The 24932-nt window shown below is 36.1% G+C and overlaps 1 protein-coding gene across 5 annotated transcripts in view; it reads left to right on the top strand.

Annotated features, from left to right (window-relative positions):
* Nucleotides 1-24932, top strand: part of LOC105492089 (REV3 like, DNA directed polymerase zeta catalytic subunit) — a 189405-nt gene that overhangs the window by 18138 nt on the left and 146335 nt on the right. Inside the window, exon 1 of one of the 5 annotated variants that reach the window (XM_011758975.3) lies at nt 22295-22649. The exons of the other annotated variants lie outside the window; for them this stretch is intronic. Within the exon in view, the coding sequence (XP_011757277.2) occupies nt 22559-22649 (91 nt within the window). The 5' untranslated portion in view covers nt 22295-22558. Of the gene's footprint in view, nt 1-22294; nt 22650-24932 lie in introns of those variants that run through there. 5 annotated transcript variants of the gene reach the window in all.

The raw sequence follows: 24932 nt of genomic DNA, 5'->3' as shown, positions 1-24932 counted from the left end.
CTGTGGCATTTTTAAGATGTTTTATCTATGCTGCTGAATATTTGTTTAGGTCCCATTCCATACATATCTATGAACAAGGGCTATTTTTCCAAGCCTAGTTTGCTAGTAGATAGGGTGTGGCAAGTTCACTTTAATCATATTTATTTTCTGCTTATAAAATGATAGAATTGCCTTCCTTAGCATAAAGAACTAATGATCGTATACAACCCACTTAGATGAAAACATTCATTTAGTGTACCTCTACTGGACTGAGATTTAAGTTTTTTTCTCGTTGCACAGTTCTCTGGTATATGGCAACTAACATATATATGGGTAACCTGAGACAGTGTGTTTTTTGTTTTTGTTTTTGTTTTAATTTTGTTATTTATTTATTTATTTTACCACAACATTGCATGAAAGCCTCTAGGTTGTAAAGGCCCTTAGGACTTTTAGTGATTTAATCAGTGATGGGAGCTAATTCATTTATTTAGATTTTGGATGCTATTTAACATGCCAGGAAGAAGACAGCTATGCTGCGTCAATTATGTTGATATTGGGTGTTTTGTTTTTAGAGTAGACGAACAGAGGTATTAAGTGAGAGAGTATGACCTTAGATGTCTTAGAAAATTTTTAGTAGGGTACTGGTTTCTGTTGGAGCAGACCATGTCCCCAAGGTAGAGAACAGAGTTATACAGTAAGCCCTCGCTTAATGTCTGTGACAGGTTCTTGGAAATTGTGACTTTAAGTGAAATGACATATAATGAAACCACTTTTTTCTCATTGTTATCATAAAATGAAGTTGAACAAAATTTTATTTGAAGATCTACTATGAAGTTTTGCTTAAAGTTTAGGTTTCCAAGAACCTATCGACAAAGTTAAGTGAAGATTTACTGTATGTCTTAAATATTTTAGTGAAAAATTGGGAGAAGGATTATTCTGTATTTCATCAATTCTAAGAAGTATATTTTCCCTCCATTTGTGCATCTCAGTAATTGGGATATGTCTTACAATTACTAGGGCACCATATTTACTTAATAGCACTTTTCTTAGTAGTACAAAAATTAATGATGTCATGATCACTGGCATCTTGGATTCAGTGAAATATATTAATAGTTGTTTAGCTTAGTGCCATTCTTAATTGAATCTCTTTATTTGTTGTAACATTAACCTTTCTTCTCTTCGGACAGTTTTGACCTTGGGTTAACTTCCTAGCTTTGTTCACTTGGAAGCTTGATAAGGTAGAATGTCAGTTACATAACCAAGCACGATTGCTTATGGTAATAATGACTCATGATTATTAAATTGCATACGGACCAGAGGAAGACTGTGAATGAATTGTAAATACTGGTAGCTATGCTGTTAACAGCTTTGGACTTCCCTGAGTGTAATAACTCTTGTAACTAAGTAAATCTGTTCCTGAAGCTCAGGAAACTATGCCTATGAGACTGGAGATACTGGTTGCTGTTTGGTGCCTGTAAGCTAGAGTACCTACTGCAAGGATCTTATGCTGTCATTCTCTTACACTTGATCTGCCACCTGAGAGGGCCAAAGAGACTAGCCCCTGAATTGCACTGAGCACGCCTGCCTGACATGTTAAGTATAACCAAGCTGTTTGGGTTATGTGAGTCTTGGTGTCTAGTTAGGCCTAACAGGAGGTGTTGTACTTACATTTTGTGGCTTTATTTATTTTGGTTTTAATATTTGCTTGGTGAATCTATATTTATTATTTATTCTTCATAAGAATTTTAAATTATAAATATGAGCACATCTCTACTAAGTAATGCCAAATTGTTTTCCAAAGTGATCATACCAACCTATACTCCCACCAGAAGTGTATGAGTTTCTGATGTTCCACATCTTCACCAATATTTAGGATTGTCAGACTTAAATTTTAAATTAGGAATTAATTTAAAACATCTCATTGTGGGTTTGCATATTTTTTATCACTAGTGAGAAATTGAGTTTTTCCATGTTTATAGCCTACTTGTTCTGTAAAATACTGAGAGATGTGTTGAAGTCTCCAACTTAATAGATTTGTCTATTTCTCTTTCCAGTTCTATCAGTTTTTGCTTCATGTATTTTGAAAGTTTGTTAGATCCATATATATTTAAGATTGGTATGCCTTTCTGGTGGAACAGCCTCTTTATCTCTGGTAATATTCCTTGTTCTGAAATCTTTGCCTTGTATTAATATAACCACTTCAGCTTTCTTTTGATTAGTATTTACATGGTATATCATGTCAAAAACTGAAGTTTGCTATGAATTTCATAGATGCTAGCAGTAGACATGAGATTTCCATCTTTCCATTTTATCACTTATTAATAAGGAGTAACTGTGGAGATGGTTGCAGGCCGGATACTGAGAAGTAGGTTCAAAGGCAGCTACCTCAACAGAGACCCATGGAGAATTGTCTCCCAACATATCTTTTTTTGTTTTTGTTTTTTGTTTTATTTTCACTTTCAATCTATCTGTATCAACTTAATATGGGTTTCTTATAGACAGCATATAGATGGGCTTACTTGTTCATCCAGTCTGATAATCTCTGTCTTTCATTTTGACATGTCTCTTTTATTTAGTGTGTTTAGATTGTTTTTATGTATCGATATTGGTGATATGGTTGGATTAAAATCTACCACCATGCTAGCTGGTTTATGTTAGTCTCTCTGTTCTCTTTTTCTTTTGGATTACTTGGATTTTTAAAAAATTATTCCATTTCTCTCCGCTATTTGCTCATTTATTTATACTTCTTTCTGAAATTTGTTTAGTGGTTGCCGTAGGGTTTTCCGTATATTTGTAATTAATTGCAGTTTTCTTGATATAATAATACATAGCTTTATATGTAGTATTAGGACCTTATAGTTCTATACTCCCATTTCTCCTCTTCGTCTTTTGTGTTTTTTGTCATACGTTTTACTTTTATATATATGCAATCAGCATATAATACATTACTGCTCTAAGACTTTGTAGTATATTGCTATAGATTTTATAGAACTGTTCATGTAGGTTATAATAAATTTATTTTAAAAATGTCTTCAATAATAAATTAACCTTAGCTTACTGTAACTTTTACTTTATAAACTTTTTAGTTTTTTAAATGTTTTGACTCTTGTATAATAACTTAAAACAAATACATTGTACAACTGTACAAAAGTATTTATGTCCTCATTCTATAAACTTTTTTCTATTTAAAAATTTTTAATTTTTACTTTTAAAACTTTTGTTAAAAACTAAGATGCAAATACACACATTAGCCCTAGGCCCACTGAGAGTCAAGCTATAAATATCACTGTCTTCCACCTCCACATCTTGTCTGGAAGGTCTTCAGGGACAGTTATACACATAGAACTGCCATCTCCTATGATAACAGTTCCTTCTTCTGTAATATCTCCTGAAGGACTTACCTGAGGCTGTTTTACAGTTAACTTCTTTTTTATGTAAGTAGGAGTACCTTCTAAAATAATGATAAAGTATATAATAAATATATAAGCTAGTAACTTACCATGATCAAGTATTATGTACTTAACATAATTGTATATGCTATACTTTTATACAACTGGCAGCATAGGTTTGTTTACACCAGCTTCACCACAAACACATGAGTAACTCATTGTACTACAATGTTAGTACAACTAGGATGTCCCTAGGCGATAGAAATTTTTCAGCTTCATTATAATCTTCTGGGACCACCATCATATATGTGGTCCCTTGTCGATTAAATATCATTATGCAGTACATGGATGCATTTTTGCTCTAGAGACAGTTATCTTTTAGAGCAATTGCAAATAAGAAAAATACAAAGTTTTATATTTACTTTCATTTATACCGTTTATACTGTTGTTCATATCTTTGTGTAGATCCAAGTTTTCTGTCTGGTATCATTCTGTCTACCTGAAGAACTTTTAACATTTCTTATAGGACAAGTCTGCTAGTAATAAATTATCTTTGTTTCTCCCAAAAAGACTTTATTTTTCTAAAATATTCTTGCTGAAATAGAATTCTGGATTGCCTTTTCTTTCAGTACTTAAAATATGTCACTCTACTATTTGTTATATGGCTTTTACATATACATTTTTATTTGAATTAAATTTTTTTTCTTTTTCCACTTTTATTTTAGATTCCAGGTGTACCTGTGCAGGTTTGTTACAAAGGTATATTGCATAATGCTGAGGTTTGAAGTACGATTGAACCCGTCACCCAGGAAGTGAGCATAGTACCCAATAGGTAGTTTTTCCATCCTTGCCTCTCTCTCCCCTCTTGTATTCTTCAGTGTCTACTTGTTCCCATCTTAATATCCATATGTTCTCATTGTTTGGCTGCCACTTGTAAGTGAGAACATGTGGTATTTGGTTTTCTGTTTCTGCATTAGTTTGCTTAGGATAATGGCTCCCAACTGCATCCGTGTTGTTGCAAAGGACTTGAGTTTATTCTCTCTGTGGCTGTGTAGTATTCCATGGTGTATATGTACCACATTTTCTTTATCTCATTTACTGTTGATGGACACCTGTGTTGATTCCATGTCTTTGCTGTTGTGAATAGTGCTGTGATGAACATGTGGGTGCATGTGTCTTTTTGGTAGAATGATATATTTTTCTTTGGTTATATACCCAGTAATGGGATTGCTGTGTTAAATGGTAGTTCCATTTTGTGTTCTTTGAGAAATCTCCAGGCTGCTCTCCACAGTGGCTGAACTAAGTTACGTTCCCAGCAATAGTGTAAAAGTGTTCCCTTTTCTCCACAGCCCCACTGAGATCTGTTATTTATTGGCTTTTTAACAAAAGCTATTCTGACTGGTATGAGATGGTATTTCAATTGTGGTTTTGATTTGCATTTCTCTGATGATTCGTGATGGGCATTTTTTCAATATGTGTTTTGGCCACTTATATGTCTTCTTTGGGAGGTGTCTGTTCATGTCCTTTGCTTACGTTTTAATGGGGTTATTTGTTTTTTACTTGTTGATTTAAGTTCCTTATAAATTCTGGATATTAGGCCTTTATCAGATACATAGTTTATGAATTTTTTCTCCCATTCTGTAGATTATCTGTTTACTCTGTTAATAGTTTCTCTTGCTGTATGGAAGCTCTTAGGTCCTACTTGTCAGTTTTTGGTTTTGTTGCAATTGTTTTTGAGGACTTAGCCATAAATTCTTGGACAGGGCTGATGTCGAGAAAAGTATTTCCTAGGTTTTCTTCTAGGATTTTTGTAGTTTTAGGTCTTACAGTTACGTCTTTAATCCATCTTCAGTTAATTTTTGTATATGGTGATAGATAAGAGTCCAGTTTCATTCTTCTGCATATGGCTAGCCAGTTATCCCAGCACCATATATTGAATAGGGAGTTTTTTCCTTAGTGCTTACTTTTGTCAACTTTGTTGAACATCAGATGGTTGTAGGTGTGTAGCTTTATTTCTGGGTTCTCTCTTCTGCTTTATTGGTCCGTGTATCTCTTTTTGTGCCAGTACCTTGCTGTTTTGGTTACTCTAACTTTGTAGTGTAGTTTGAAGTTGAGTAATGTGATGCCTCCAGGTTTTTTCTTTTTGCTTAGGATTGCTTTGGCTGTTTGGGCTCTTTTGGTTCCATATGAATTTTAGAGTTGTTTTTTCTGATTCTGTGAAAAATGATATTGGTAATTTGATGGGAATAATGCTGAATCTGCAAATTACTTTGGGCAGTATGGTCATTTTAATGATACTGATTCTTCCAATCCATGAGCATGAAACATGTTTTCATTTGTGTGTGTCATCTCTGATTCTTTCAGCAGTGTTTTGTAGTTCTCCTTGTAGAGCTCTTTCATCACTTTCATTAGATGTATTCCTAGGTATTTTATTGTTTTTGTGGCTCTTGTAAATGGGATTGTATTCTTGATTTGACCCTTAGCCTGAAGGTTATTGTTATATAGAAATGCTACTGATTTTTGTACATTGATTTTTGTATCCTGAAACTTGACTGAAGTTGTTTATCAGTTCAAGGAGGCTTTTGGTGGAGTCTTTAGAGTTTTCTGGTATAGAATCATACCATTAGCAAAGAAAGATAGTTTGACTTCTTCTTTTCCTATTTGGATACTTTTTATTTCTTTTTCTTGCCTGATTACTCTGTCTAGGACTTCCGTTACTATCTTAAGAGTGGTGAAAGTGAGCATCATTGTTTTCTTCCATTTCTCAAGGAGAATGTTTCTAGGCTTTGCCTATCCAGTGTGATGTTGGCTGTGGGTGTGTCATAAATGGCTCTTAGATATATTCCTTCGATACCTAGTTTGTTGAGGGGTTTTATCAAAAGTTTTTTCTGCATCTATTGAGATGATCATATGTTTTTCTTTTTAATTCTGTTTATGTGGTGAATCACAATGATTGATTTGCATATGTTGAACCAACCTTGCATCCCAGGAATAAAGTCTACTTGAATATGGTGAATTAAGTTTTAGATGTGCTGATGGATTTGGTTTGCTAGTATTTTGTTGAGATTTTTTGCACTGTTACATATTTTTGTCATTTGTCTTTGATTCTCTGCATATAGCGTCCTTTGTTCATTTAATTTATTTTTTCTTTTGGCTGTCTAAGATTTTCTCTGTCTTTAGATATGATGTATCTTAATTTTGAATGTGATATGTCTGTTTTCTTTTGTTGGTCTGTTTGGTCTTCTCTGAGGTTTTTGGTTCTGTAGTTTGGCATCTTTTACTTAATTTGAAAAATTCTCAGCCATTATCTCTTCATGTATTTCATCTGACCTGTTCTCTCTTCTTTCCTTTCTGTGATTTCAATTACATGTATATGGGCCATTTAATAATTGTCTTATTGCTCTTGTATGCTTTGTTCTGCTTTCATTTTTGTTTTTTTTAATACTTTTTTCCTAATGTGATGAGATTTTTCAGGGAAATTACTTTGATGATAACGGTTATTATTGCTGTTCCTGCAGCATCAATTATTTCCAAAGATGAAGCTATATTTTAGAGATATAGGCTTGTTGGCATATTTGAGAGCTTTCAGATTATTAGTAAAATGTAAGTTTATGTTAATCTTTTTCCCAACTAAAAACAATCTGCTTAGATTTAGGGAACGTGAGATATAGCCTGGGGTTGTGGCTATTGTTGTGAAGATAAAATGTAATGTAATAACTCTAATGACTTATGAACTAAGCTATTTTTTTCATTTTCTGTATCAAAATGTTTTCTTATTTTTCTGTGAGATCACTTGAATGTCGTTTGATTGTCTTCTGAATTATGCTGTAGTTATTACACTGTTATATATTTAATTTGGAATAAAGAATTTACCTATTATCAAGTAGCTAGACCTAGATGTTTTTATTTTTCTCTCCTATAACTATATAGAATTAAATAGACTTGAGGTACAATACAATTAAGGAATTAACAATAATTTTTTTTTTTCTGGAGTGTGTTAATTTGTGTTTGTGTTAAGAAAGCGGTTTGGAAGTATAAATGGGGTGCCTTTTAAAGAAAGATTTTTGTAGTGCATAAAATATTTAAGACCCCTGAAAGGTAATAAACTTGAATTAGTGTAAATAAAACAAACTTAAAACTTGGAAATTTCAAAGTGTGGAGATTTTTTTGAGTAGATTCAGACTTTTCGAACTACTAAAAGTGATGAATGAGAGTTATTCTGGTTTCTTTTTAAAATTATATGGTAGTCAAGTGAAAAGGAATATTACCTGAAAAGGAAAGCAAGATATGCTTCTATTAAATTTACATCAATTCAGGTGTGTCACATTTACCAAAGATTCTTTGGATATGTCTGATTCCAGTGTCTGAAAGTTTAATCATAGAAAACCTTACATTTTAAATCTGAAATTTAATATTGTGGAATGAGTATTAGTATCTGAGAAAAGATTGTTTTCAGGGAACTACTTATTTTATGCATTTTTTAAATGTGATCTCTGCTTTACCTAATAGGATTCATTGTCAAGATACATTAAACTCTACAGAAAGGAAAGTGTTTTGTTTGACCCATGTTTCAGTAGCTGGCAGATTTTGAGATGGGGACATCTCCAAGTTGATATTGGAGAACAGCCACAAGAAAAGACAAGGAGCCAAATCCATGAAGCATTTGCTTTTTTGGCAGAAAGCCTCAGTATTTATATACAGATTCTTCTTAAAAATTGAAGTAAACTGGATTATGGACAGTTTCTTGTTTAGTGTGTTAAATTCCCACTACATCCTCAGCACATACTTGAGAACAGAGGGTCAAGCTTCTGTTGACAACTGTAACTCTTTCTGGCACTCCTTGTAGAACAGGAACAAGGAATTGGTTTTCCTCTGGTAAAAAGGAAGACTCTTTCTAAAATTACTTAATTTTACTTGTATGTTGCTTAACGACAGGGATATGTTCTGAGAAATGCATTGGTAGGTGATTTTGTCATTGTGTGAACGTCATAGAGTATATTACACAAACGTAGAAAAAAAATATATAAATAGAAATATATTTGTATGTTACATCAGAAAACTAAATGTCTCAGCACCATTACTGAATATCAGCTATTTTCTCTACTTGATCTGCAGTGTCAATATCAAGTGCCATATATGAGGTTTTGATATGCTCTGTTATAATCTTAGGGGACCACCATTGCATGTGCAGTCCATCTTGACTGAAACATTGTTATGTGGCACCTGGTTGTAATTGGAGCCCTGATTCTACACACCCACACATATATAAAAGAAAAGTGAAAATGCATTATGTTCTTTTATTCTAATATGTTTTTCTCAATAATTTTAAATACATTATGGGGCTTTGATAGATATTTATTGAAGAAGAGAAATTATTTCTTTGTGTTTAATCATAAACAGGTGACAATCATTTACATGTAGATTGTGGACTTTCAGATCCATTCTCTGTCCATTTCCATGGTTACTGCTTTAATTGAGGTGTCATTACTTTTGCATGGATCATCATAATGACCTCCCAGTTTGTCTCTAACTTTACCTGTTTTCAAATTCAGCCCTTATATATTTTAGATTATAGCCCTGGCCTATAACCCAAAATAAAACTCTAGACAACATAAAGTTTTTTCATGATCGAGCACCTGCCTATCTTTTCAGCCTCATCTTCTGCTTCTTCCCCAAGCACTTTGCTTTTCAGTCTGAACTGCTTGCTCTTGCTCAAATGTATATACCTCATGACTTTGCATGTGATGTTAGCTTAATGAAAGCAGGTACGTTGGCCTGTCGTAGGTTTTCAGTGTTTGGTGTGGTGTCATCCCTTATGAAACGACTGAATGCCATTCCTCTGGATGGAATGGCCTTTTCTGTTGGTGAATTCTTCATACTTCAAGACTGTCCTGAGATATCATCTACACTGTGAAGCGTCTCCCGACTTCCCTTAGTCATATCAGTCCTTTGTGCCATCATTGTACTTTGTACCCCTGTTAAAGCAGTGATCACATTAACTTGCAAGACTTTTTGTTTTTTTAACATGTCTGACTTGCCTCTTAGAGTGTGCGTTTCATGAGGGCAGATTCAGTATGCTGCCAGTCTTTGTGTCCTTAGTGCTTATTGCCTACACGTGCATTAAAAATGAGAAAAAATGGCCGGGCATGGTGGCTCACGCCTGTAATCGCAACACTTTGGGAGACTGAGGTGGGTCGATCACCTGAGGTTGGGAGTTCGAGACCAGCCTGACCAACATGGAGAAACCCTGTCTCTACTAAAAATACAAAGTTAGCCAGGCGTGGTGGTGCATTCCTGTAATCCCAGCTACTCAGGAGGCAGGAGAATCGCTTCAACCTGGGAGGCAGAGGTTGCGGTGAGCTGAGATCGGGCCATTGCACTCCAGCCTGGGCAACAAGAGGGAAACTGTCTCAAAAAAAATTAGAAAAAACTGAGGAAGGAAGGACAAATACGTGATTCCACTTATATGAGATACCAAAATAGTCAAATTTATAGAGAAGAAACAATAGTGTTTACCGGGGGTGGGATGGAGGAGGAATGGGGATTTATTATTATTTAATGGATACAGAGTTTGTCTGGGATGATAGAGAAGTTCTGGAGATGAACAGTGGTGATGGTTACACAATAATATGAATGTCCTTAATGCCACTGAATTGTATACCCAAAAAGGGTTAAAATGGTAAATTTTATGTATATTTTACCACATTTTTAAAAAAGACAAAATTCATGAAGGTAAGGACCTTGGCCTGTTTACTCAGCTTTGTTTTCTGTAGTTCCCAACATTGTTTTGTTTTATTGTTAAATTGTTTTCTTTTGACATGGTAGTACTTTATTTTTTTAAATGTTTGAAATTAGGTCCAGCATAGTCGCTCAGGCCTGTAATCCCTGCACTTCAGGAAGCTAAGGCGAGAGGATTGCTTCAGGCCAGGTGTTTGAGACCCGCCTGGACAACATAGTGAGACCCTGTCTCTATTATTAAAAAAAAAAGTTTGAAATTAAATTGAGTGTAAACCTATGGGAAATTGTCTAAGAAACCAACTGAATTTGTAAAGTAAGGGAGGAAAGATAGCACATAACTTTTTTTTTTTCTTGGCTTTGAAAAATTGATTAATTTTTTTTTAAATTTATTTTTTATTATTATTATACTTTAAGTTCTAGGGTACATGTGCATAACGTGCAGGTTTGTTACATATGTATACTTGTGCCATGTTGCTGTGCTGCACCCATCAACTCGTCAGCACCCATCAACTCATCATTTACATCAGGTATAACTCCCAATGCAGTCCCTCCCCCCTCCCCCCTCCCCATGATAGGCCCCGGTGTGTGATGTTCCCCTTCCCGAGTCCAAGGGATCTCATTGTTCAGTTCCCACCTATGAGTGAGAACATGCGGTGTTTGGTTTTCTGTTCTTGTGATAGTTTGCTAAGAATGATGGTTTCCAGCTGCATCCATGTCCCTACAAAGGACACAAACTCATCCTTTTTAGCACATAACTTTTTTGTTGTTGTTTTGAGACTGAGTCTTGCCCTGTAGCCCAGGCTGGAGTGCAATGGCACGATCTTGGCTCACTGCAACCTCTGCCTCCCAGGTTCAAGCCATTCTCTTGCCTCAGCCTCTCAGGTAGCTGGGACTACAGGCATGCGCCACCATGCCCGGCTAATTTTTTTGTATTTTTAGTAGAGATGGGGTTTCACTGTGCTGACCAGGCTGTTCTCAAACTCCTGACCTCAAGTGATCACCGGCCTCAACCTCCCAAAGTGCTGGAATTATAGACGTGAGCCACCGTACCCAGCCATAGCACATAACTTTAAAATATCACATATTTAAAGGAAATATTCTTGTGATAGTATAAATATTAACTAAAATTAATAACCAAAGTGGTTGTCACCTGCTACTAAGCAGTATATAGCAGTAAAACAGAGGCAGTATGGCATTGTGGGACTTCAGGCTTGGTAAGGTCAAAAAGTCTTTTTTACCTGCTTAGAATGATCTTCCTATCCAAGTCCAGGATGACTGGGGAGCAGTACAACCTTGAGTATCTCTTATGTTCTAGATAATCCCATTTGAGCCCCCTGCGTCTCCATGAAATGGAGTTACCTCTGTTTTCCTATAAGGAAAGCATATGTGCTATTGAATACTATCAACCTGGCATAATTGCAAACCCAGTTGATATGTATGTGTGAGTACACACGTGTACATTAGAACTTCTAATAAAGTCGTTCTGTCAGACTAAATTTGCAAAATAATTTATTTGGAAACAGCTTAAAATGGGGTCTTATTTTTTACCTACAAGTGTGATGGATGGCGTAGGTCTGGGGTGGTGCCCAGAAATATGTTCATGCCTGTGATTTAGGTAACCCTTAGAATCTACTGTAAGAAATACTGTTTTGATAAAGCACGTGGTATTTTGGATTGATCAAGGTCTCTTTTAGAATCAAATTGTTCTTATTATTGAATGGTTAAAATATATATTTATATATTACATTATTATATATTAAAATATGTAAAGAATGACATTGTTTTTTGTCTTGACTGCATAATTTTTATCAATTTCTTGTTCTTTCCAGTGATTTCCACATTTTTACTTTCCTACCTATTGCTATTTTCTGTCAGGTGTTGATAAATTCTGGTGAGTGACAGGTAATATGAGGGGCAAATATGTTTACTCCTCTGTTCTCTTTACTCACTTTTATTGAGGTATAATTTACATATAATAAAATGCACCAGTTAGATGAGTTATGACAAGCATATGCCATCATATAACCATCATCACCACAGTTATGGTGTATAAAATATGTCTGTCACCCTAAAAAGTTCCCTTGTGCTCCTTTTAGTAAAACCTCTCTCGCTATTCCTGGTCCCTCACAACCACTTATCTGCTATATCACTGTAATCACTTATAGTTTTGCCATTTTTAGAATTTCATATAAATGGAACCATGTGTTATGTAGTTATGTGTCTTCATCCACGTTGTCCTAGGAATTAATGCTTTTTTTTTTTTAATTGCAGAGTAGTATTCCATTATATGGATATACCATTCACTAGGTGCTGAACATTTAGATTGTTTCCAGTTTGGGCTATTATGAATGAAGCATTTATGTACAAGTCTGTGTGATTATATACTTTCATTTCTCTTATACTTAGGAGTGGGATTGTTGGGTTAAATGGTAAGTTTATAAGTTTATTTCATAAGAAACAGACTTTTTTCCCAATGTAGCTGTACCATTTTGCATTAGCTCCAACAACTTATGGGAGGTTCAGTTTCTCCTGCCCTCTCCAACATTTGTTTATACTTAGTCTTTTAAAATTCTGTCTTTTCTAGTGAAAGTGTAATGATATCTCATTGTGGTTTTAATTTTCATTTCCCTAAGGTCTAAGAATCTGAGCATCTTTTTATGTGCGTATTTGCCATTCACATATCTTCTTTGGTGACGTATCCAAATCTTTTTTTTACAAAATTGAGTTGTTTTTCTTCTTATTGAGTTGAAAGTGTTCTTTATTCATTCTGGACTCAAGTCCTTTATCAGATATATGTTTTGCAGATATTTTTTCTCAGTCTATGGCTTGCATTCTTATTTTTCTAGTGGTATCTTGTGAAGAGTAAAGTTTTTAAACTGTGATAAAGTCCAATTTCTCTCTTTTTTTTCCTTTTGTGATTGATTCTTTTCGGTGACCTAAGAAATCTTTGCCTAACCTAAAATATCAAATGTTTTCTGTTTTCTTGTAGTTTTATGTCCTCTGTTCTTACCAGATTGTGTTTTGATTTCTAAGTTATCATTAGGTACTTCTTTTTAGAAATATTAATGGAGATTATTTTGATCATTTGATTATTTTAAGCTGTGAAGTAGCTTTATAAAAATTTCCTTCAGTATTTGGCCCAACATTTACTTTAGATATGGGCAGAGTATCAGTAGAAGGCAACACAGAGCTATTCTGTGCCCTAGGATTTTAATTTCTGATCTCCTGGTTATAGTTGGTATCTGCCCAGGGATAATTGCTCTTAGGGTAACACTTTTAACATGTAAGCCAGCCTGTCAGAAGTGTACCTAAAAATTATCTTTCACTCATTTTCTGAGTTACTGATATGAACATAGGTTCTGTGTGAATCAGACCTGAGAGGATTATGAATGTTATAGAATGCCTTTTGTTAGGGAATTTAAGCCTAGAAGAAGTTGGGAAAGTGACAGATTTATATAAATACGAATGACAAAACCAGTTAAAATGTTCTCACTCAACTTGAAGTATGTTGGTTTATATAATAAATACAATATTGTGAGATATTCTGAACTAGATTCAACTTTGCTCTGGCTTTTCCACCTTTGTAATTTCATTACTTGGTCCCTTTCCCCCTTTTCTTCTGTGACCTCTGGCAATTTGGCTTCTTACACTTAGAATTTAACTAACACCCAGCTCAGACCGAGAGTATCCCCTTATACTGCAGGAAGAACTGTGAACCTATAATGTTTTTCATAGAAACTCATTATGATTCTGTCTCCTTTCTGCCTTATCACCTGTGTGGGATAAATTTAATAAATAGCCTCTCTGATTCTTTCTGTTATGAGCTGACTAGGATAGTTTATAGGTAATATCTCATTCCACTTTTCTGCATAACACAGACTGGTTGGTTGTCTTTCCCAGCCAAAACAGCATAAGCAACAGATTGGACAAAAGCAGATATGAGAACCCAGATTTCTCTTCTGAAACCCAGACGTTAGAGTGATTTACAAAAATGTAAAACGATTTCTGTCTTTTCACAGTTTTTTTCTTTAATGGTCCAAATGTACAGCTTTTCTCATTACTTTCTTCCTCTCCATAATATGTAATAGTTTGCTCTGTGTACCATTTTAAGCCCATACTTTTCTACCTTTTTTTTTTTTTTTTTTGGTAATCGTATATAGCACTTAGCCGCCACTGCAGAAACTTAAATTATACATATATAAGCCTGCTTAAAGTTGTAACATAGGATACTAATGTTTTGTTCTTTTTTTTTTTAGACAGGGTCTTGCTCTGTCACCCAGGCTGGAGTGCAATGGCACAAGCATGGCTCACTGCAGCCTCGAATTCCTGGGCTCAAGCAGTCCTCTCATCTCAGCCTCCTGAGTAGCTGGAACAACAGGTGGGCACCACCGTGCCTGGCCAATTTTTAAATTTTTAATTTTTAGTAGAGATGGGGTCTCACAGTGTTGCCCAGGCTGGGCTCTAACTCCTGGCCTCAAGCATTTCTCCTGCCTCAGCCTCCCAGAGTGCTGGGATTACAGGCATGAGCCACCACACCTGCACCCAGCCTTGTTCATGTATTTTCAGGCTTTTTCTGTGCTTCATTTTGGATGGTTTGTATGACTTTGTTTTCAAGTTTATTAATCTTTAATTCTGGCATTTCTGATATATTCTTAATTCTACTCATATTTTTCCTCTTCATTTATTTTTCATCCTTCATGAGATGAAAATTTTGATTTTTTTTTATTGTCTGCGTCTCTATTTAATACATTTAGGCATTCTTCTACTTCTTGAACATATAGATTACAGTTGCAATAACTATTTTAATATCTTTGCTTACTAATTCCATCATCTGTATCCTTTCCTGGCTTGTTTCTATTGCTACATTTTTTCCTCATTATGGCTCATATTGCTCTGCTTATTACATGCCTAGATTTTTTCACTGGATGCCAGACGTGGATTTTACCTTGTGTTCTGGATATCATTGTATTTTTAGAAATATTCTTGAGCTTTATTCTGGGACACTGTTAAGTTATTTGGAAATAGTATAATCCTTCCAAGTCTTTTTATGCTTAGTTGGGTGGGAACAGAGCATACTTAACTAGAGCTAATTTTGCCCAACTACTGAGTCAGTAATCTTATGATTATTCTACTCGATGCCTTGTGAAGTATGTTTCCTTCCTAGGTGAAACATAAATTACTCCTGCTACTGTGTGAGCCCTTGGGATTGTTCCCTCTTCCCATTTTAGTTACTTATTTTTCTGCTTTAGGTACATTCCTAAAGCACATGCTTTAGGAATGCTTTAGGTACAAAGCACATGCTGATACTTTTCAGTAAAAACTTGAGGGAACCCTCTGCAGATCTACTCCTGTCTGCCTCTTTGCAATTCTCTTCTCCCGGTACTCTACCAGGCAAATTCTAACAAGCTTGGCCTTCAACTTTGTTTCCTCCACTCAGGGAGATTACAAGCTTCCACCCAGGTTTCTTATCTCTCTGCTCCATGAAAGCTCTAAGTGAGGAGCTATTGAAGAAGGACTTACAATGTTTGTTTCCTGTCTCTCAGGGATTACTGTCCTATGCTGGCCAATGTCTACTGTGTAAAGATCATTGATTTACATGCTTTTCTGTTTATTAGTTATTTCAGGCAGTGGGTAAATTTATTCCCTGTTACTTCACCTTGACTCAAAACCCTGCCTGCTCATTTTTAAAGTTTAAGCTCAAGCATTAAATCCTCTCTGAAGTGTTTCGTATTCCATTTTCTATTCAGGAATGATTTGTTTGCAAAGACCACAAGCTCTTTCAAAAAAGCTGTAATTGGCCAGGTGTGGTGGCTCACGCCTGTAATCTCAGTCAGCACTTTGGGAGGCTGGGGCAGGAAGATTGCTTGAGGAGTCAGAGACCAGCCTGGGCAACATACCAAGACCTCATCTTTATTAAAAATTAAAAAGAAAAAAAAAATGCCAAGTGTGGTGGTGTGCTCCTGTATTCCCAGCCACTCAGGGGGCTGAGGTGAGAGGATCATTTAATCCTGGGAGGTTGAGGCTACAGTGAGCCGTGATTGTGCCACGGCACTCCAGCCTGGGTGACAGAGTGAGACCCTGTCTCAGAAAGAAAAGAAAATGACCAGGCATGGTGGCTCACACCTGTAATCCCAGCACTTTGGGAGGCCGAGGCAGGTGGATCAATTGAGCCCAGATTTCAAGACCAGCCTGGGCAACATGGCGAAACCCCGTCTTTCCAAAAAATACAAAACTTAACTGGGTGTGGTGGCACGTGCCTGTGGTCCCAGCTACTCAGGAGGCTGAGGTGGATCATCTGAGCCCAGGAGGCAGAGGTTGCAGTCAGCCAAGATTACCCTATTACACTCCAGCCTGGGCAACAGAGCGAGACCTTGTCTCAAAAAAAAAAAAAAAAAAAAAAAAAAAAACCTCTAATAAGAAGGGGATTTATTATTACAATATAGGGAAATCTCACAGATCTTCGTTGCATGGTATAAACAAGTCTCACTTCTCTTCCATTGTTTTCTCTGCAGACCGGTTTCCACACAGTTCTTCCCATTTTTCTTTGGCTCTCACTTGCCTGTTAGGGTATTAACTGTGGCCTTAACTCAACATGACCATTCAGCTCTAGTCCTTACACTAGACTGTTGGATTGCTTATTTATAGGAACAGCCCCAAGGAGCCAGAAAATTCATATCTTGGGTGAACAGAGTTCAATACTGACATGATAGTGTTCCATAATTCATAATACAATTAAAGTAAAAATTTTAATTAAAAAAATTTTAAAGTAAGGATTTTGTGTGGGAAATAACCTATAAATTCTAACTTAGGAAGTTAAGTCTCAATACTCAATGAACACAGTGTTTGTATAGTAGTAGAGACATTTGGTTAATTTTTTGCTTACTAAATAATATGATCAGTAAACATTTACAGAGCATCTAGTATGTGTCAAGTACTGCCCAAGGCACTGGGAATACAAAGGAGCTTATATTCTGAAAGAGGGGTTGACCAGCTACAGTCTGTGAGCCAAGTCCAGTCCAGCCACCTATTTTTCTAAGTAAAACTTTATTGGATCACAGCCCTTCACATTGATTACTTATAATGGCTGTTGTCATGCTTCAGCCAGCAGGTCATTGTACCATAGATTCACTGTGAACTACAGAGCCTAAAATATTTGCCATTTGTCCTGTTACACCTGATGCCAACCCCTGACATAAGGTGAATTTTTTTTAATGTGAAGAGGTTAACAATTTTTTACAGGGTAAAAACCATCTTTAATCAGGCCGTAGACTTTGACAAAAGTTAATAGAGGTTAAATTACTTTCCTAGAGTCCTGACATTTGAAGTTTTTGGATTCATTTGCTCATTAAGACCATGGGTTTGCTTTGTCTCTTTATTAATTGCTAGTTAGTGAGATTGCATTTTTCTCTATAAGTGTTTTCTGATAGCAAGCATTTGAAAGTTGGAGTTGAAATAATCTCACATGAGGGCATCCAGGTTTGCTGGTGATTCAGAACACATGTGGTATGGTATTTGGCAAGAGGCTAAAGGCTAAGTTTTGCAACCACTCGTATTAAGTCTTTTGCAAACCATCAAATGTATTCTGTAATTTTAGCAATAAACAGATTTTTTTCCTTCAGTATGCTAAAACAAAGATTAATATATTTTGGAATGGTAGGTATATTTGAAAATTAACTCTGTTTTCAAATATAAAAATTAAACACAAGCTCAGGAAATACCATCTGAGTCTAATTATACTTGTGAGATTAGCAATCAGTAGTTTTTGTGTCTTCATGGTTGTCATTAGTTAAGGTAAAGAAGTCTCGTATAGATTTACACGAAGTTATTCATCCTTCAAGTCTCTGCTACTATACAAAGAGTAGATTTGTTCATTTTTAATATATGCCTATCTCTTTAAAATGCCATAGCCACTAATCTCAATATTAAATACTAGATTATCCTAAGGCTTTATAAAAGGAGATTCCCACTGAAGGGAATTTGTGGAAGAGAAGTAGAGTCCCTGTGATTTGGGAGTTTTTTGTTTGTTTTGAGACAGAGTTTCACTCCGTTGCCCAGGCTAGAGCGCAGTGGCGTGGTCTTGGCTCACTGCAACCTCTGCCTCCTGGGTTCAAGCAGTTCTCCTGTCTCAACCTCCCGAGTAGCTGGGACTACAGGTGCCTGCCAACTCACCCAACTAATTTTTGTATTTTTAGTAGAGATGGGGTTTCACCTTGTTGGTCAGGTTGGTCTCAAACTCCTGACCTCAAGTGATCCACCCACCTCGGCCTCCCAAAGTGCTGGAATTATAGGTGTGAGCCACCATGCCCAGCTGATTTGGGAGTTTTTATAACTAAGGTCACTTCATCCCAGTGTGTTGGGATGTTCCTAATTTACACTAGCATTATTATTAATAGGAACCACCTTTATTCTCAATAATCCAGTTTGTACAAGAAATTATATTGTCACTCTATTAACAGAATCATATTGACTATAGAGCAGCTGGATCTGTTTTAAAATTTAGCATTTAACCAACCTCAGCATTTATTCCGATTAACTGTTAATTCTTATGGGAGTTGGTGGATTAATGACCACAAGATAGCACAAGTTAAAATGAAACTTAACTCATACACAGGCCCATCTGAGAGTAAAGGGCTATGTTATGTATGTCTGTACAGCACAAAATCATTTGAATCCCCACAGCTGAAAATGAACTTTTTATGTTGTGGTAAGGGACTTCCTCAGTCTGTCTCCATTGTTCTTTTCTAGACTTATTTCCCATTTTTCTTTCTCTTTACCATGAATCTTATATTTCAGTCCCACTCATATGCTTGGCATTTCCTGAATTTATCCTATGCTTTTTCTGAGTCCCATACCTTTGCTTAAACTGTTCCCTCTATTTTTTTGTGTACTCTACCTTCTCTAGTCTCCTTTTCCTATGTCTGTTGAATTCCTACCCATCCTTTAAAGACTGGTGTAAATAACACTTCTATGAAGCCTTTCTTGCCACATCCATTCCAGTTAGTTTCTGTTTTTTTGGGGGGCTCCCTAAGCATTTTGTTTCCATCTCTGTCTTGCAGTATAACTTTTTGCACCAACCCTATCCCCAGCTCTTTAAAGTTAGAGGTCATACTTAATTCATTTTGAAATCCACATTACTTTTATAAAGCCTTGTACATACTTAGGTGTTCAGTAAAAGCGTATGGTGAATTGTTGGTATACCGTCCTAATCATTTAGAATAACCAGACAGAAAATATTTTAAAAATGGTTTTCTTTGTAAGGTTTTAAGAGTAACTTTAATACTCCAATTCCTAAATATATTTAATAATTTTAATTTTCTTTATTTTATCTGTTTTTTTAAATATTGCAACTTATATTTTAGATTCAGGGGTACGTATACAGGTTTGTTACATGGGTATATTGCGTGATGCTGAGGCTTGGGACATGACTGACCCCCATTACCCAGGTAGTGAGCATAGCACCCAGTGGTTACTTAATCCTTGCCCCACTCCCTACCTTTCCTTTCTAGTAGTTCCCACCTGCATTCTTGTTAACACTTTTTCTTCAGAGAGAAGTATATTCTCATTGAGTTTTTAAATCCAGCTCAAAAGTTTCTGTTTCTCTTTCCCTTCCAAGGCAGTTTGCCACATGCCAAGAGCTTCCTATATTTCTCTCCTGCTGCCATCTTATTATCTGCAGTTGATTCTTGAAAATGATGAGGTAATCGGTTGCTTGACTGCCTAGGTTAGTTCACTGGGTTAATCATTGCCTTCCATAAATCTCCTTTGCTTTGGCCACTATACTTCTGGGGAAGAAGTAGTATGAACAGTATTCAGTTCTCTTTGCCTGTTGAGGAAAATATACCTTAAACATTAACTGCTGTGTGAAATTTTTCTAATGACAAAAAGGAAAAATTAGATGATATTATAGCCCTGGCATTTTTTTCCTTTCAAATAAGTCTAATTTTATTGTACTGGAGTAGAGAAAGCCTACACCAAGCAACTAACCTTACCTAGTTAGGCATTTTATCTTGGCTGTATCAAAAAGTTTTGTTTTGAGTGAAGGAAGTTTGTAGGAATTTTCAGAACCTAAAACCTAAAGGTTGGTTATCATTTGATATATTATCAGTTGTTCTACTTTCCTTTTCTTCCTTTTCTGTGGAAATGGCCCCATCATATTCTTTGACCATTTTTCTTTTGGGTTGCTATCTTTCTTACTGATTTGTAGGAGTTCTTTATATATTCTGGATACTGATCATTTGTGGTTAACTGTGTTGGAAACATCTCTTTCAGGTGTTTGTCTTTTAATTTCTGGTATTCGTGTCCATTTTAATTTAAGGTCATAGCTTTTTCTTTTGTAGTTTAAGCCTTTTATGCCTATTTTTAAAAATCTCCTCTAGACAGAGACTTTAAAAATGTTTTGTGTATACTTGGATTTGAATCTATCTGGATTGATTTCTTGGGCAGTATGATTTTGGGAATCTAACCCTACCTTTTTTCCCAGCTTGATAACCAGTTGGTCTAGCACTATGCAATGGGCAGTCGATTCCTTTTCCGCTGATCTATAGTTTTATGAACCTATGTTTTTATCCAATACTTCCTAATATGCCAGTAGATGTTTGAAGGCCTGTCTACATGATACACTTCCATCAGTTACCATTGCTATACACACTTTGTTAATTCTCTGTTGTTTGCCCATATTTTATAGAGGGAATGGAACATGGACAATAATGGTACTCTGTTTTCTGTTTGGTTTGGAATATTTAAAATCAGTTCTCTGTGACCTCAGAGCTTTGGGAAATAGAATTAACTCCTTTTTATAAAACAATTAAGAATTTCTGGCCTACACCATTAAGGTCATGTATCAGACTGAAGGATAGAGTCTCTTCTAAATTCCTTCATGAAATGAATAAGTGAACAGCCTTTGGCTGAATGTTAAGCTGTATATGGACAGGTTAAGACCCTCTGAGGCCAGACAATTTTCAGTGAAAGGATAACTACTGAAAAACCATAAATTAAGCAACTACCAAAGTTTGCAGACATCTGAAAAATATGAACATTTTGTCTATTCAGAGTATTGAAACCTTCTTGAATACACCAGGCATTCAGTAGAAACTCCAGAAAGGCCACATCTTATGAGTAGGGCTAATATAGTCCTAGCATAAAGGCTTTACTGGACCTGCACTAACAAAATTTAAAAACAACGCTGAAAACAATCAGATTGATCTGCAAGTAAATTAGTTGCCTGCTGGGACAAAACTTTCTTGAAAGGAAGACCATAAAATCCACATATAAGCAGGTGTCTACACTGCTCACCATCTATTTAAAAATTACTAGATATGGTCAGGTGTGGTGGCTCACGCCTGTAATCCCACCACTTTGGGAGGCCGAGGCGGGTGGATCACAAGGTCAGGAGTTGGAGACCAGCCTGGCCAATATGGTGAAACCTCGTCTCTACTAAAAATACAAAAATTAGCTGGGCAAGGTGGCGGCGCCTGTAGTCCCAGCTTCTCAGGAGGCTGAGGCAGGAGAATGGCGTGAACCCAGGAAGTGGAGGTTGCAGTGAGCCGCTGCACTCCAGCCTGCACGGCAGAGAGACTCTGTCTTAAAAAACAAAAACAAAAACAAAAACAAACTAGATATATAAAGAAGTAGGCAAGTGTAATCTATAAAAAGGAGAAAGTCTTGTGAATAAAAACAGATCCAGAAATGCAATATATGATCAAATTCAAGGAAAAGGACTTTAAGATAGGTATTATAAGTGTGTTTAGTAATTTTAATGAAAACACAATATAACAAAACCTGTAAATAACAACACAGCCAGCCTGGGCGACAAAGTGAAATCCTGTCCCGGAAACAAAAAACACCACCACATACCCTAAACAAGACACACACACACACGGACACCATGGCACATCATAATTGAATTGTTGAAAATTAATAAAAATCTTTAAAGCAGCCAAGAAAAATCCCTCAAACCATATACAGAGAAACTATCATAAGAATTACTGATGACTTCATTCTTAGCAAACTATCACAAGAACAGAAAACCAAACACCGCATGTTCTCACTCATAGGTGGGAACTGAACAATGAGATCACTTGGACTCGGGAAGGGGAACATCACACACCGGGGCCTATCATGGGGAGGGGGGAGCGGGGAGGGACTGCACTGGGAGTTATACCTGATGTAAATGACGAGTTGATGGGTGCTGACGAGTTGATGGGTGCAGCACAGCAACATGGCACAAGTATACATATGTAACAAACCTGCACGTTATGCACATGTACCCTAGAACTTAAAGTATAACAAAAAAAAAAAAAAAAAGAGTTACTGATGACTTACTACAAATAAAGCATGCCATTTCTGAAAGAAAACCCTATAATTCTATATTCAATTAAAATATGCTTCAAAACTTAAGGCAAATTAAAACATTTTTAAAAGCTGCAAAAATTCATTATTAGCAGATTTGAACTATGAGAAATGTTAAGGATGCTCTTCAGGCAAAAGGAAGGATACTATATGGAAACTCAGATCTGCACGAAGAAATGAAGATCACCAGAAATGGTAAATATGTAGGCAAATTTAAAAATCTGATTTTTCTTCTTAATTTCCTTGATAGTTATTTAAAGCAAAAATAATGTCAATGTATTATGTGGCTTATAACATGTAGAAGTAAACTTTATGGGAGCAAAAACCACAAAAGATGAGGGAAAAATGGAAGCATATTGTAAATCCTACAACAACTACTTAAAGACAACCGATAAGGTAGAATTGAATCTAAAATTTTATCAGGCCAAAAGAGAGCAGGTTAGGGAAAAAAGTGAGCAATGAATAAGCAGGAAAAATAGAAAACAAAATGGCAAGACATAACCTCAAACCTTATTACTTAAATAATTGGATTAGTTTTACGTGGACTTATTATTCTAACTTAAAATGCAAAGCACTACTATAAGCAGCTCATAAGAATCATACTTAATATATAGACAGTTTAAAAGTAAAACAATGGAGAAATGTACTCTGTAAGGAAAAGTCACTAGGAACACTGGAGTATCTAAAGATCAGGCAAAGTAGACTTCATGGTAAGAGGTATTATCAGAATTAAAGAGGAATATTTAAAAATAAGAAGTTCAAGTTTTCAAAAAGACAAAAAGTTCAAAAAACTTGATGGAATACTGACATCAAGGGAGAGACAAAGGGGAGAACAAAAGAGAGACAAAGATAAAGCCAGTGTTACAGTTGGAGACTTCAACACTCCTCTTTCAGCATTTGATAAAACAAGTAGGTAGAAAATCAGTAAGTATATGAAACACTTGAACAACACTGTCTCAACGAACTCAGTCTAATTGACATTTTTAGAACCCTACACCTACCTATTAACTTCAGAATACACATTGTTTACAAGGTCACATGTAACATTCGCCAAGGGAAACCACCAGAGCCTTAACCAACTCAGGGAAAGGGAAGTATCTAACTCCAGCCTCCTTTTTTCTTCCTGTTTCACCTAAGTGGGGGGAAAAGCTGAAAAGCACTTGTGACAGTCACACCCCAGGGGCACAGGCCCCCTTAAAGACTGAAACGTAATCATAGGGCTATAGAACACTATCTTCTCCCCATATCGCACATCAGCAGGCTCTTCCCCTCCCCTCATGTCGACAGGCTCCTGTATAATAACAGAAGATTTACCACTGAAAGAACTGCAAAGCTTAGACTCACACTATGTAAAGAGTTTATAGGGAAACCCAAAGACAGTATGAGACAAAAACAAGGACAGTAGAGAAAATATTAGCCTCTAACACCTATAACTACAGCAGATAGTAAACATGACAGTCTTAACTCCTAGCTAGGTATGGCACAGATTTTAGAATTGTCAGATTGATAATTTAAAATAATTATGAGTAATAGGGTAAGTAAGGTCTGTAATAAAAAATGTAGACAACATACAAGAACAGATGAGTGGCTGGACATAGTGGCTTGCACCTATAATCTCAGCACTTTGGGAAGCAAGGTGGGAGAATCACTTGAGCCCAGGGGTTCAAGACCAGCCTGGGCAACATAGTGAGACCTCATCTCTACAAGAAATAAAATTAGCTGGGTATGGTGGTATATGCCCTTGTAGTCCCAGCCATTTGGGAGGCTGAGGTGGGAGAACTGCCTGAGCCCATGAGGTCAAGACTGCAGTGAGCCAAGATCGCGCCACTGCACTCCAGCCTGAGTGACAGAGCGAGACCCTGTCTCAAAAACAATGACATCACCACCACCAATAACAAAAAGAACAGATGGATAATGGAGGCATAGGGATTGTAATTGTAAGAAAAGGAAATACTAGAAATAAAATCTATAACAGAAATGAAGAATACCTTTGATTGTCTCTTCAGAAGAACAAAATAAATATTTGAAGTAATAATGATTGAGAATTTTCCAAAAGTAAACACCTACGCATATCATATTCAAACTGTAAGAAACCAAAGATAAAGAGAAAATTTTAAAAGAAACCAGAGGTGAAAAAACCCACCTTACTTATATGTGAAGAAAGCAAAAATTACATCGGACTTTTGTTCACAACCCATGCAAGCAAGAAGAGAGAAGGAGTGAAATGTTTAAAGTGTTGAAAGAAAAACACCACCAACCTCGAATTCTGTGTGCAGTGAAATTATCCTTCAAAATGAAGGGGAAATAAAATACTTTCTCAGACGAATAAACATTGAGGGAATCTGTTGCCAGTAAGAAATGTTACTTGCCTTATAAGAAATGTTAGAAGTTCTCCAGAGAAAAGGAAAATGATACAGGTGAGAAACTTGAATCTACATAAAGAAAGGAAGAGTATTAGAGAAGGAATAAGTAAAGGTA

This window comes from Macaca nemestrina, chromosome 5 (genome assembly GCF_043159975.1).
Source record: "Macaca nemestrina isolate mMacNem1 chromosome 5, mMacNem.hap1, whole genome shotgun sequence".
NCBI lineage: Eukaryota > Metazoa > Chordata > Mammalia > Primates > Cercopithecidae > Macaca > Macaca nemestrina.
The sequence above is the reverse complement of the archived record's forward strand: the minus strand, read 5'-3'. Positions and strand labels throughout refer to the sequence as shown.